This window comes from Rhipicephalus microplus, chromosome 6 (genome assembly GCF_043290135.1).
Source record: "Rhipicephalus microplus isolate Deutch F79 chromosome 6, USDA_Rmic, whole genome shotgun sequence".
Lineage (NCBI taxonomy): Eukaryota > Metazoa > Arthropoda > Arachnida > Ixodida > Ixodidae > Rhipicephalus > Rhipicephalus microplus.
The window spans coordinates 106,756,202-106,771,585 of NC_134705.1; the positions used below are offsets into that span (position 1 = coordinate 106,756,202).

Here is a 15,384-nt window from a genome sequence, read left to right on the forward strand (position 1 = left end):
TTTCGAAATTGGTGGAACTTTTCCCACTTCGGAAGGTGACAGCGCGAGCGGTGCTTGAGAAGCTGCAGGAAGTGTTTTGCCGGTTCGGCTTCCCGGAAAGGCTCATCACTGACAATGCTTCGTATTTCACCGCTCGGGTGTTTGGTGTCACGTGCCGTTCCCTCGGAATTGATCACTGCACCACTTCACCCTACCATCCCCAGTCCAATTTGACGGAGCGCGTCAATCGTACGCTCAAACCAATGTTGGCGGCCTTTGCCGAAAGTCAAAGGGACTGGGCAGACCATTTGAGTGAGCTCGCGTTCGCTATTCGAACATCCGAGAGTCGCTCAACTGGTTTCTCGCCCGCCTTCTTAAATTTTGGAAGGGAGTTGGCAAATCCGGTGACCAGCGTCACTCAATGCCAGCTCGAGGACGAGGAGGCGCCGGCAGACTGCTCTGCTTATGCGTCGGCACTTCGGGACAGGCTTTGTCGAGCTTCCTGCAAAGCAAGGCAAAGTTTGACGTCGGCCAGGGCTCAGCAGAAGGCCCAATATGACCGCAAGCATCGCGACCTAGTTTTTGAGGTGGGCGATCTTGTCCTGAAGCGCAACCACGCCCTTAGCGATGCCAGTAAGGGGTTCTCAACCTCGCTCGCTCCTAAGTGGCTTGGTCCGTACCGAGTGGAGAAAGCTTGCACTCCACTCGCGTACTTGCTGAAAGATCCCCAGACGGGAAAACTCAGCCGTGCCCATATCGCAGACCTGAAACCCTTTGTATCACGGTCTGACGAGCTCGCGCAAGAGCCCTGCGGCACTTCGCGCCAGCAACAAGGCACACCCGGAGCGGCGGACCGCATTCGGACCCCGCGCCGGTATAATCTGAGGAAGCGGTCACCTTTGTGGTCTCGCGCCGGACGGCGGACTTCTCCGCAACCGAAGGCCCTCAGTTTTACAGTTTGGTCTCTGTAGGCTGGCTTCTTTCAGTCCACTGATCGGAAAGAAGCCGGCCCCGCCAGTTGCTGCAAGTGTTTCATTTTTGTCTTCATTCCTGTCTAGCGTTCATGTGTTAGTTTTTGTTTTTTTTTGCATCCATCGCTCTAAGAACGCGCCTCTTCTGCACGAATGCGTGCATTTTTTCTTTCTTTTTTCTCTTTCCCCTCGTGTTATTATTTTTTTTCCTTTTTTTCTTGCTCTCCACGCCGTGCGCTGAACTGTCTCCACTGGCGAGCGCGATGTGGGGGTGAAGGGGGACCAACGAAACGACGAATCAGTGTCAGTGGCGGGTGTTGTGGTGCCGTGATTGGGAAGAGGGCGTGATGTGAATTGACGTAAGTGTTGGTGCGCGCTGTGAGTGGAGTTTGATCGCTGACAAATCGGGGGCGGGTTGGTCACCACGGCTGCGAGTCTGCGCGCCAACAGTGCGGCCTCTCAGTGTGCAGTCGACGACCCTGGCCACAAGTGGTGTCTTCCCGTTCCTCCTTCCGGCATGTCCGCAGTTCCGGCAAAGTCAAGATCGCCTGCCCGCCGGCAGAAGGCGGGAACGCGGCGGGCGCGCAAACCACCCGAGCCCGCGGCCCCGGCGCCTCCATGCGCGAAGAGGCAAGCACGTAGCGTGGCCACTTGGACGTGCCAAGAAAACCAAGATGCGCCCGGGTGGTTTGTAAGCGATTTGCCGTGGAAGGCACAGCGGCGAGTACGACGTGAGACTGCCAGTGATAAGGTGCCGTTGCCGTTCCGCGGCCACACCATCACGGAGCGCGACGTGCTCGCGCGAGGTACCGGCTGCCAGACCCACCTGGGGTGCGTGAGTGCTCGCTGTGCGGGGTCAATATTTACGCAGAGAGCCATTTTCGGGGAAGCCTCCACGCGGGAAGAGCCCAGGCGGCGCGAGCCTCCGGGTGTAAGAAGTCTACGCCGGCCTCGTCCGTGCCACCCACAGCGCTCCCCGACGAAGACCTGGCTGCTCTCTGCCGAGAGAGAATGCGGAAGAACCCGGGCTTCGCGGCCCTCGTTGGCCCAGGGATCCCGTCGACTGACGCATATGCGCCGGGCGGTAACGGCGACACCAGCACAGACTTTCTTGTCACTTTTGATGACGACTTTATTTGACTTTGTGTGTGTGTGTGTGTTTTTTTTGTGTTACCCGTGTTCGGTCATGTATTGTACTTTCGCTACTCGTTTTTTTTTCTTTTTTTCCCCTTCCTTTTTTTTTGAACATAAAGCTTATGTTTTACCTTTAAAGCGTTTCATTGTAGTTTGTGCTGCAGCAACTGGGTCGGGAGAGGCCACTGTGTTGCTCATAGCGGTGTCATTTTTTTTAACTGCATGAGTAACGCCCGGCTGCCTTTTGCAGACCGGTAAAGGGCAAATTTAGGAGAGGGGGATGTGGGAATTGAGGCTGGCCCGCTGCCTTTACGCGGGCTTTCCCGCCTTTCTGCCGGACAAGGCAGCGGGCTTTCCCGCCTTTTCTGCCGTTCTCATGTCCCGACATGTCTGCCCTCCTTTGCTGTCTGCCGCGCTGAGAGAGCGGAGTGACGTTTAACTCCCTCACCCGGTAGCGGATGTTGACGGTGGCGCCGCGCGCGGGGACTCCCAAGAGGGGTTTTCGCGCGCTGCGTCGGGGGGGCGGTCAGATACTCTCCGGGACAGCAAACGATGAGCCACGCTATCTTTTCGTCCGTCGACTCCCGTCAGTCGGGGGCTCGTTGGACTTCGCTGACGGCGCCTCGCGCCCAAGGCGAACGCTCACCCGCTGTTTGCCCCGCTGCGTACGCACGGCCGAAGGGCGGTACGGTGTCCTAGTGCGTGGCCTCGCTACGCCGACCCGTCTCCCTTCGAAGCCAACGCGAGCGCCTTTGCCCTCGCTCGAGCAACCGGGCCTTTGCTCCGGTGTCTCCGTGGATCAGCTTTACCGCAGAGACGTGCTCGTGGCACCCCTGTGTAGTACTTTGTGCCCGTGGCGTGGATAAGCCTACTTGCTTTCCCGCCGCGCCTATTTGCAACGGGCTGTACTGCGTTTGGTGTTGCCACAATAAAGTGTTGCGACTTGAGCAGTATCGTGTTTCCCGCCACGAAGACGGTTAACGCGTGCCCTGCGGCTCGCTAAGACCGGACCCACGCTGGTGGCCGTACTCCTTCGGGATACGTGTACACCACAAAGTTCAAGCCACAGAAGTATTTCTTTTTTTGTACTGCCATCAATTACCTTGGGCATGTTGTCACAAAAGACGGTGCATCTCCCGACCCATCAAAACTGGCAGTGGTTCAGACTTTCCGGCCTTCTTGAAATGTACAGGAACTACATCATTCATCGGGCTCACATCGTACTTCAGAAAGTTTATCCAGAAGTACAGCGTTATCGTAGTACCTCTTCGATCACTCCTAAAAAACGCTACTTTTTCGTGGGAAGATCAGCAAGTAGTACTTCAGGCAGAAAAGCGTGCGTTGTGCCAGCCGCCTGTCTTTAAGATATTCTCCAAAGAACCGAAATTCGGTGTCCAAGTAAACACAGATGCACCTGGGCAAGGCATGGAAGACCTATTGCTGCAAGAGAATGAAGAGCGACGATATTGTCCAGTGCTATACTTAAGTCAATCTCTCAGAGGCAAAGTTTATTACTCTTCAACAGAACTCGAAGCTCTTGCCGTAAAATGGACATTAGAAGAGCTACGTCCATACCTGATTTGTTGAAAATGTTAAGTTGTTAGTGACCACCATGCACTGTGCTGTGTCTTGCGCTACAAAGAAAGAAAACAACGTCTTCTTCGTTGGTCACTGATTCTGCAGGAATTGAACTTTGATGTCATCTATAAATCGGAAAGTCCGCACAACACACCAGATTGTCTTTCCAGGAATCCCCCCATTGTTTATGATGCTGAACCAAGTCTTGCAGTATCATATCCATCCCTGCAATTCTGTGACAATATGAGTGCAGAGCAGCATGAGGATCGGTTTTGTGCTAAAGTCTTGGATATGCTTAGGGGTGCGCTGGGCACGCAAAAGCAACAGAAACGCGTGCAAAAGAAGTTTATCACGCATAACGACATGTTGCACAAAAGAGACGAAAGCCCAGTTAGCAGTCGATATCTCCTCTGCCTTCCTGCACAACGACAAGTTGAGGCACTCCGTGAAATGCATGAAGGACAATAGGTCACATAAGCATCACGGCCACATAAGCATCATGTGAACATTCGATGCCCTTAGAACAAAGTATTACTGGCCGAAGCTCCATGCAGATATCCGATTGTACGTGCATCACTGTGACCTATCTCAGAAGATGAAGAGGTCAACATCGGTGCCCTACGGTCTATTACAGCCAATAGAAAGCCACAGCCCATTTCACACATTTGGGATGGACATAATAGGGTCATTCAAAACTTCGAGGTTACAAGTACATCGTTGTAGCCATTGATTAACTCACAAAGTTAGTGCAGACAATACCACTCCGGAACATAGATGCCGCAATCATCCAGAAGTTTGTCGAACGACGAGTCATCTTAAACCATGGATGCCCAGCCACAATTATCTCATAACGCGTTGCTCAAATGAAGGCGCACTTTACTGAAGCCTCAAACGTCAGGGCATTAGACATGCGGCCACTACCGCATATCACCCCACAGCAAACGGCTTGTGTGAAAGATTCAATAAGGCAATGAAACAGTTGATTTCCATAACTACCGCCGGGGGAGTGAAATAGGCTGATGTCCTCCCTTATATTGTATTCTGTGACGGCAACGGGTACCAAGACACGGTTAGGCAAACTCTCTTCTTCCTGGTCTATGGTAGGAATCCAGTGCTACCTATAAATGTTGTAAACAGCCGCCGAGAGCTTGGAGAGCTCAAAGAAGATTAAAACTATTTCAGGGTAGTGCGTGAACGACTACAAAAAGCCAGAGAGCTCGCAGCCACGCACATCCGACTAGCTCAAGAAAAACAGAAGGGGCACTTTGACAAGCACCACAAGGACGCTGTGTTTGAAAAAGGAAAACTGGTGCTCCTCAAGGCTCCAACGTCCGGTGTGAAAAACACTACATCGTACAATGGACCTCACAAGATAGTGAACGAACTGTCTCTCGTGAACTACCAGTTCGAACTCATGGACAACATGGGAAGTGACATTGTGCATGTTGAAAAATTAAGACCATATCTGAGCCCCATTGCTCACATGGAGCAATCGAATGCTTTGGAGTAATGTGTACATGGGCGCCATGCAGTGTAAATAGTTGTTGGTGCTTGTATATAGTTTTGTGTGCCGGGAAGTGAATAGACAATGTTTTGTTGACTTTTGTAAATAGTTACAAATAGGACTGTTTATTAAATTATTTTAGGTATGGCTGTCTTCGTGTTTTGTGTATGAAGTCGGGATAACTAGTTTCAAAACCTGGGCATGTGACGAGCGATAGCAGAGGACGCCCGGTGCGTGTCTCGTTCCTTTGCGCGAGAAAAACAAAGTATATTGGCACCGAGCACGCGGGTGCTCGGGACACATGAAGTAGAAAAAGGGTCTGGCAGTCTCTTCCAGATCATGAAAGAGTGTGGACGTCTTTCTTAGGTCGCCTCGGAAACAAGTATATCCGACGGCCGCAACGGCAGGTCACAGTTCTGTATTTGTATAAGAACGAAATTTCTCATAGAGTGTGGAATTTATTTGTAATACCAGTCGTTGTAGCAGCATTTTTGTGTACTGTGCATTTATCCCAGACAGGGTGGAAAATTCTAAAGCGGCTATGAAGGCCATAGCAACATTACTATGCTTCAATAATTCTCAGGACTACTGAAAAGTTCTTTCTGGTTTGGTTACAAATTTTAGAGAACCTAAGAAGCTTTTTCTTCTGACCAATCCATACAGACTTTTTTGTGACTTTGTGGTACAACGAATGGCTGTCTTCCTTCCTTCTCTCAACCTTTCCGTCCCCATGCGGTTTTCCGCAAAACTCATTCGCAATACTTATGTTCATGCGCTTCGCGTAGCTACTGTTTTTATCCTGGCACTGTATATTCCTGACATCCTAGTTAGCTCAGTTAGCAAAGTGAGCACAATGAAAAGGCCTTGTTCATGCGCTCCGCGAGTTTACTGCTTTTTTTCTTGCAACTGCATATTCCTGACTTCCTAGTTAGCTCAATTAGCAAAGCCATCACAATGAAAAGGCCTTGATACCAGGTTTGTACCCTGGGCGACAACAACTTTTTCAGCAAATCAGAAGTTTTTTTTTCAAAAAACCATGCTGACTTTAGTGTGGTTTCGTGCTGTCACGAAAGGCTCTTTTCTTTCCCTGTCTTCGCTATTTCGAAAGCTTGTCTGTTTCCGCACAACTCATTAGCAATGCTTCTATCCACGTGCTTCAAGATGTCGATCAATTTGCGCTCGAATTGTACGTCACTAGGTTCCTGAGTAGCTCCATTGATACAGCAACCACCATGAAGAGGCATTAGTTCCGGTTTTTTACTCCATACCAGGATCAATTTTTTGGCAACTAAGAAGGTTTTGTTTCTCATAAATTAATACGGATTTTGTTGTGGCTTCGTGCTACAACAGGTGTTCGTCTTCGTTCACTTTCTTGAAGAGTATATCAATCATTATTTTCTGCCCTAATGCATAGCGTGAATGAAGCTGTGCGCCCCTTTGTCTTTCGCATCGTACTGCGGGAAATATTTGGTCGGCTGGTGCCTTGTGCAGTTGTCTCTTTATTTTTCATTCTATAGGGGTATTCATTATATTTATTTTATAGGCTACTCACACTTCTCCTTTAAACTTTCTGCGTTGCGCACTGTAAGACGTAAAAAGGCTGCTGGGCTCCATAATCGTTATCGCACCAAGAATGTGTCATGGTGCTTATTTGTTCATTCATGGTATGTATCTACGGACAGTGATCAAACTAGTGGGGGTCTCCTAAAGGCTGTCTGCTATAGCGGCTGTTTCTGCAGCGCTGATGAGACTTCAAAGCTAGCTCATTTCTAACGTTGTGGGTATGCCCACTATTGGCAAAAAGACAACCTTGTTTGCTTGTTTTATCCGTCACACTGCAGTGAAAGCTGAAAAACTGTAAGCAATGAATGAACGCATTTGTTGGATACACAATCGTTTTGGTGTTTATCGATTATGCTTATCACAAGTGTTATTTTGTCAACAAAACACGCTATCATCGATGTTGCGACTTTAGTGCTGCTTTTTTTCTGCCTTATAGATGAAGGCTATGAACCAACAATGCTTCCAGCGTTCGATATGCGAAGAAGGGACGTGTTGTCTTCACTATGGTCGCAACCGTAAACGATGTAAACCACTCAGCAAACATGGCCAGCCTTGCTCGCCCAGTGCTTTAACTACGGTGTACTATGGCGCTTGCCCCTGTGGTCCACTTGAAGGTAAGATATATTCTGTTGCAGTGTACGTATAGGCAACAAAGCAGAGCTTTTTTGTAACTTGCTTCACGTAGCCTTATATTACTTGCTTCACGTAGCCTTGTAACTTGCTTCACGTAGCCTTCACGTAGCCTTATATAGAGAGCATTTCACCATCGAGTTCATTCATGATGCAAGCACGTGTGAATTGAAACATACAGAAGAAAATTTTGAGGCTTTCTCCGAAGCTCTGAGCCATAAAAAATATATTCTAGGATACAGAATTTACTACAATATTTGAGCATGTGCTCTAACTCAAGTCCTTATACTTTTAATAGCTTGACTCGCCAGAAGGAAGTCATTATGCTAATATTGCCGTTCTTATCTTTAACTATTTAATGGCGAATGTCACATGTGGCTAATTGTGGGGAATGAGGCTCCAAAACGTTTTCACTACAAGTAGTGTCTTAAGAAGCAACCTCAATGGTATGTTTATTTTCACTATTGAAGAAACGCAAATGTCGATTTGGTGACCTTCAAACTCCAATACTCAAAACAACGTTTCGCTAAATCAAGCTGTTATACAATTTTTCATTGAGTTAGCGGAGGTCTAGCGCTTGTTGATGATTGCCAAACAAGAAAGAAGGGATGGAAAAGGTAGAGAATCTACTATTGCTGGTCCCGTTTCTTATACGATGGCAAAGTAAACAACGTAACAGCCCGAGCGACTACCACAATGGCCGACGCCTCGTACGCGCGGCAGCCTTGTCACTACGGTCACAATTTAGGGGTTTTTTACGTAGACTTTTCTGGCCTGTACCACGGATATGGATAGAGCGCCGTCGTCGTCCATCAAAGCAATACAATAAATACACTCAGCGTCTGTGAGCTTATAATCACGCACGCAGAGAAGGACTCAAGAGGTATCATCAGGACTTGAGAGTTATTATCATTGCAGGACTCAAGACTTTTTATTATAGACTCAAGGGGTGCCTTCCACAATAATGAACAGGGCTACGTCTTGTACATTGCCTACGAAATTCTTCAAAACAGCGACTGCATAGGTGCCATGGAACACTTACCGATCGTGTAAGCTCAGACATGCATGAGCCCCAACGGTAGTGAGGTGGCCGATGCCACAGCCTGAGCTCTCACTCTCCGGGCACCATCCTCATACCAATTTTGTACCAATCCAGATCACGAGACGAACCCCATTTACACTTTCCAGAAGATCACAAAACGTTACCAATCCGGTTATCACATTCATTCGAAAAGCTGTAAGAGCCTCACAAAGGAAGAGGAGCGAATCTTTCTTCGCCTTTGCACCAAAACTCACTTCTGCCTGGAAAACCTAAAGCACCTCACTCCCGTTTAGATGGTAACTGCCCTCACTGTGAGAGAAATTCTTATGACACTTATCGAATGCCTTGGGCATGGCGCAATACCCCAAACCTCACCCTCTACCCAACCTTTTCCGGAAAGACTGGAAGGCTGCTATGCCCGGCTACTCTGATCAGACGGCTCAAGAGTTCTTGGTTAAAGATGCATGGGCCGCAGCCGACGCAAACTAATTCCTGTGAGCAGGAGACAACCTATTTTTGTACGGGGTGGACCCTTAACGCCTACTTCCTACCTACCTGTACATAACTTCTAGAATGGCTGTTTTTACTCATGTTCTTGTGTGGATAGATAACCATCAACCAAAACAAATTATTGCCATTCATTACTTATAATGAAGATCGAGATCGGTATCAATATGTTGTTTTCGTAGCCGAATCAGCTTTTAAAATTAACTGAATATGACGTAAAAGGCACATTACAATAGAAACGCTAGCTGGCATTTTGCTCAAAGCTCTACCTCTCTCCTTCCGTACCTACCATCTTAACAAAAAGTCTTGTAGGACGGCCCCCAGCGAGCTGAGGTGAGTTTGAGACTTGAGGCGTAAGGCGTCAGGAAGGTGGAGTTCACAGGGGGACGTGCACGGCGAGCACAAGTTACCGGCTAATAAGCAGTGAATCAATAGAATAGAGTTAGTTTAGAGGATATATGTGTGTGATTACCTATGTGCTGTCGAGAGAAGGCGGTCGACGTCTAGCACAAGTGGCTGTGGCTATTTCGCTTTAGATTCTGCTGGGAGGGAGACACTAGTGCTTCTCTTCCACTTGCCCACAAGGCAGGAAGAAAATCAACAAGTATGCTTATCTTTTACAGGTACCTGCATAGACGGTATTTGCTTATAGCTGGCATTCAGAAAAAAATCTTTCGCCCTACAACGTACCAGAGTCTTGAGGAAAGTGAATGTGTTTCATTCGGCATTACGTAAATACGACTGGCTTACAAAGCGAATAAAAATGAACACTATCCCACTTCTTACAAAACGAAGGAAAAATGTCACGTTCGCTGTTTTTATTAATCATCACAGCGTGACTACGTCCATTGTGGAACGAAGTTTCCTTCTTGCCCTGCCAGTTAATTAGATCCTGTGAGTTTCGCTACCTTTCTGTGGCAGATGTTTATGTATGCATGATATTTCACTATGAAACTGAAAATATCAATGCTTAAACACCTTACTTCCAGGCGTACATGCCTCAAAGAAAATAACTTGCCGCAGCTAGTTTCGGCAACGCTCATTGCAGCAGGTCACCTTAGCAAAAGCTTTCACACAATTTTTTTTTTCTCACACAACGTTAGCAACTGGAATGGTGTTGTTAAGGCAGTATTACAGTAGTGATTTTTTTAATTTCTAGTAAACATTCCTTTCTTTCATTTATTTGGCATGTCGTCATATAGATTTCATATAGTTTATTTACCCCTTTGACGTTTTTCAACTACCAATTTGTCTGACATTTTTGTGTCCTGTACAAGTAGCTTTTTGATTACTGAGCAAAACTGTTAGCCTGCAGTATCGTAAAGCACAAAAACAAACAAATGGAGACTGTCAGGGCATCCCAATGACCATCTCTAACTGCCATGCTGCCTCGGCATGCACGGGCTCAAGCCTCTCCATTCGCAAGTCAGCTCAATAATATATTGTGCTTTGGCGATGTTTTAAAAAACTCACTGGGCCACAAATGAATCCATTTTATTCGACTCAAAGGGTAAAACCATGTCCTCTATTTTATTGCTTTTACGTCATTGTACATGATGTGCTCTTCACGTTGCACCACGTTAAGAAACCTTTTTGCAACGAACGTGGTATTGCAACGCTTCCAGAATCAGAGGCAAGGTCAGCTTTCAGTTGACTACCTTGTACTGCACTGCCTCTGTGGATCACCCACACTGATCAAGGAATGATGTCGAGATGATGTCCGTGTGTTACTTCATTGACAACATCAGAAATATTTGTGACAACTGATGTCATTCTTACATAGTGCTCTGACGTCTTCACCAGATGATGTCCTCGTGATTGGCTAATGTTGACGCCACAAGCAGGAGCCGCTGGTAAAATATTGCTTTTTATGATACAAATAAGTATTGTGCTTCCTAAATGAAAATATAAATTTATGTTTCTTAGGCCACAGAGGACAATTTACTCAGCAGCATAGGAAGCTTCGGTAGTCTTACTTGCAAAGTGGCGCTTTTATTGCGACAAGAATTCGTTGTAGCCTTCGTGTAAAAGACCCTCTTACAGGATGAGAGCTCCGCAAGTGTAAAAGAAGAAATGCTTTAATCACCATTACTTGGGGAGGGGGCACATCAGCTTCCTTAACCACAATCACAGAAGGCAAAAAGGTTTTCTACAATGTCGCTTGAAAGTAGAAGAAAGCAATCTACTACAGGTTCATCATTCGTTGTAGAAGGTTTGGTGGCGGGTCTATGTTTTTTCACTAGCTTCCAAGAATTAATGAGTTTTAATGACAACATTTTGAAGGTAAAGGGGCATCTGTTCGAAATGAGTAAAATGTGCTTACACTAGGTGTAGTTTATTTACTAGTAACGTCAAGTTGTAGCGTGAGTGAACTTTACTATGCAGTATAATAAGGTCACTTTAAGGGCCGCGTAGTTCTCTTTCTCTCAATTTCTGTGACTTTCTCAAGTATCTAATATAATTAAAGCTGTAAGTACACAGTGTTGAGTAAAACAATGACATCAAACTTTAAAGAAAAAGCAAATAAATCTGGAGTGTTCAGCGTGGGTTGCCTGGAAGCAGGCGTGAAGAACAGCGTGACAATACAGTACTGAAAGCGCAAGAGAAAAGACACGTTGTTTACGGACTGCTTATTGGTAGATTGACGTATGTTGCGTAAGTGATGTCATTCATGCAGCAGTGAAATAAGCAGAATAAACAAAGAATCGTTGCAGAGAGGTTTGCGCACGTTTTGTTAGGATGTGCCATCTTTGTTAAAGGCGCCTTGTCATCCTTGCTGTGCTAGTTTTTAGTGCCTTAGTGCCGGCGTCCTCTCCTGTGGAGGCGCGTGTCCCTGATGAAGATCGCCATTCGGAAAAAAGTCTAAAAATTAGGAGAGTGCAGCAGCAGCCTCATTTCGAGAAATGTTGCAGTGACCATAAGGATTATCTTCTTCAAGATAAGAGAAGCTTTGACATGCCGCCCAATTCTGGATGCGATTCCCTGAGTGAGCCACTTACAGTAGCACTTGAAGCAAATTTTCGCCAAGGATATCATTCAATAAATGACGGTCAGGCGTGGTCTAACATTCGTGATGGGCTACGTGGCGACTTGTTGGACGCCAGTAAATCTGGGAAGGTGCACCTGCAACAGCTTTGTTGTCAGCTAGAACGTCTATCTGGCCACGGCGTCGTCATCACCTTCTCTAAAAGGAGGTTTTGTGTCACTAATGTTCTCTTTCTAGGACATTGCCTGGACACCAGTTGCGTCCGCCTAGTTTTATTACAAATCTAAGCACTCCAGAACTTCTCTAGGCACACAATGATCACAAACCTGTGGCAATTCCTTGAAAAAGTTAACATTTACCACCGATTTTCAAGATTCGTGCAGATACAGTAGCGCCTTTGAACCATCTGCTTAGCAGCAAGAACAAGACATCCTGGCTTTATTAGTCATGACTGCTGAGAACACCTTTATCAAGATCAAGGGTGCGATTGCAAACGCTGTCTTCATGGTAGGTCCCTACCGTACAGCATCTCTGAGTGAAGCGTTTAGCACAGATATGGGATTTGTTCTCCAGCAGCAACGTCACAACTCATGGCAACCGCTAGCCTTGTTGAACAGCAACTGAACCCCACACAAACTCAATACAACACCTTCCGTCGAGAGTTTGAATTCACCTCGCCTTCGAGTACTTCCGCTATTTTGTCAAAGGTAGAAAATTTATAATTTTCACGCAACACATGTTCTTTACATATGCGCTTTCGTGAGACTTGCCAATGCATATTCCACAAGAAATATACCATACCTTGCTTGTATCAAAATTCTACACCGACATCTGACACGCTAGAGGCGTGCAGAAAATACCTGCTAACGCAATCAGCCGGATGGATAACGTGAGGTCACAGAAAACTGCTGCGCCACTCAATGTTCAGGCGCTCGTAGCACGCCAGGCTAAAGATACCAAGCTAATGAAACGGCGCTCACCCAAAATGAAACTGCGACTGGACTCTTTCCTGCATTATGACACAAAGCTTGGCTGCGACACTGACCACTCTGCAGCTGGAACACCGAGAGGCCAAGGAAGCAGCGGGGCTGGCTCACAACGCAGCAGCAGTTTGGGCTCATCGCCAAGTCTGTGGTGAGAGACCGAGAGATCGAAGGGAAGTGAGCTCATCATCAAATAAACCCTGTGCTGAAGACTAGCAAAACAGAAGAAAAGTTGGAGAGGGATGCAGATAACCCGCCATGCCTTTATATGAAAGTAGATGAATATTTACGGAACATTCGCGGGTTACCTGATATTCCCGGGCAAGTTCCTCCAACATCATTTACTCTTTGAGTCGGGCGGTGATTTTTACAACGCTGCTTTGTTAATACGCAAACGCTAAAATTCATATATTACATTGTACAAACGAAAGTATAAAAGAAAAGTTGTACCCAATATTCTGAACTGTTCGCATTGTTATCAAGAAAACTTACTTCTTGTGTTACATTTGTTTCTTGCTATTTCTACTTTTCTGGTTTTGTGGCGTCGTCACACCCATTCCCAAGTCCTCAAGTGCGGAAGCAGCTTGGTATCCACACTATTGTCAGCCTATCAATTCTTACTTCTTCGGGCTGTCGACAAATGTCCACAGCACCATCACAGCATCAAATATTTGGCTCCTCGCATCGGCAATCACTGAGAAAGATGATGTGCCTCATATATACCATCAGTTGATACGGGTCTCTCAGCGTGATATGCACTAAGAAACTGACACCGGATACATGTCATTATTCAGCAACACCAGCATATTTACTGTTGCAAATTTACTGTTGCAAAAGAATGCGCGATTTATCTGTTACATTTTATACTTGCGCTGTACACTCACGCTAAAGGTCATCGTACTCATCTGTGTCCACGGCGGAAGAGGTTCTTGGTGCTTTGTGGTGACTATAGTTTTCAAGAATAAAATCGCTACTCCTACTGAAAAATAGGCGCATTCACGTGTATTATGAAGCTGACTGTGCCAACACAAAGTTCATTTCAGAGTTAGGAGTGTATTTCACCCGCAAGCATCTATGAACGTAAGACAGGTCTCGGAAACTCAACGCTAGTTTCGGTTTCAAGGAACATGCACGCTCGTGGTGGTTGCCGGGCATCCTAAGACCCAGTTGAATGGAGGGAGTTGGTGGGAATGTTGGCATTTATTGGCTTTCACTAGTTTTTACAAATCCCAAAATTTGATACCCTTGTAAATAAATTTTGTATGTGTTTTCTTATTCTCTATTTTGTGAACTTTAAACTGGGTAAAGTGCGGGAAGTGATTTACTTTTGTTCTTAGCGCTTGTCTTCAGTACTTCTCGCATATCGCTTAAGAGTAATAGAAGTTGTTTCGCCCTCAGTTGTCTGACTCGGTTGGCGTGTCTACTACTGGAAATATAAAGACAATTTGTGGCAGGCAGAGATTAGAATCTGCGGTGAGCTGCACCAAACAGGTCAACTATAAATTTGTCTTTGTCGAAGATGGTTTAATCGGGCAACAGATGCTTTCGGTGGCTCTGCCGTGTGCTAACCTGGATATTCTAGTTCTGCGAAAGATTTCGGTGTTTTCTCAAGAGAGTGGGTGGACAGAAAAAATTGATCTTCTATTTAAGCAAGTAATGGATGCGCATGAGTATATATGAGTAAGTTCAGTTCTGTGCAAGAATGACTAAACTAACAAAAGTGCAGTGTCACTTGTCTGATTAATAAAGATCGCAGGCTAGCTTCTGTCATAACAATAATTTTATTTAAAGGTTGGAATTCGGGTGGGCTCGTCTAAATAGCTTTACTTTCTTTACTTTAAGCGTGTAGTTCAAATGACGTCAAGTAATCATAGGCCGCTTCCTGCTCATGAAATTTTTGTAGCCACGGTTTGGCAAGTTGTTAGTGTTTACTTCCAATAGTGTCACTTAGGAACCCGCCATGGGCTAAAGGCTTTTAAAAATATTACAGAAAATGTCGATGGAGCCAATGTTCTGACAGACGAACTTTTCCTTCTGAAGGCGATGTTGTAGCCTTGACAATCGACTGGTAAACTTGCCCAAACATTGTTTCTAGCGACGTTTTTTGCCATAAATTTGGGATTGTTTCAAGCCTCTCTGTGCTTCTGTAGTTGCGTCTAGTTTGGTACACAAGTTCAGTAAGAAAACTGTGTTTGGTACTCAAGTTCAGTAAAAAAAGCAGTACAAAGAAGATTGAGTCAAGTATGACGTGCCGCGCTCGTAATTGTTGATAATTTTCCCAGTGGTTCAAATACTCTGGGCTTAATGTTTGCTAATTATGTTCATATGTCAGATATAAATCATCCTGATTTTCTAGAATAACACTAATAATCTACGTGCACGTATGTGTGATTCTATATATAAAACCTGAATTAAAAGTTGATTTCATTTTTATTCAGTGAGTTTTCGTCTTACGGAGAAAATCGCCAGCTTGACTTTGCCTACTTAAGAAGACACGAACAAAAATA

The 15,384-nt window shown here is 45.8% G+C and overlaps 1 protein-coding gene across 2 annotated transcripts in view; it reads left to right on the plus strand.

Moving 5' to 3' along the window:
* LOC142765411 (uncharacterized) overlaps positions 1-9,709 on the plus strand; it is a 162,849-nt gene extending 153,140 nt beyond the window's left edge. For both annotated transcript variants that reach the window (XM_075866388.1, XM_075866389.1), the window contains 2 exons: positions 7,166-7,343; positions 9,532-9,709. In XM_075866388.1, coding sequence (XP_075722503.1) covers positions 7,166-7,343; positions 9,532-9,560 — 207 coding nt within the window. In that variant the 3' untranslated portion in view covers positions 9,561-9,709. The remainder of the gene's footprint in view (positions 1-7,165; positions 7,344-9,531) is intronic.
* The last annotated feature ends 5,675 nt before the right edge of the window (positions 9,710-15,384 follow it).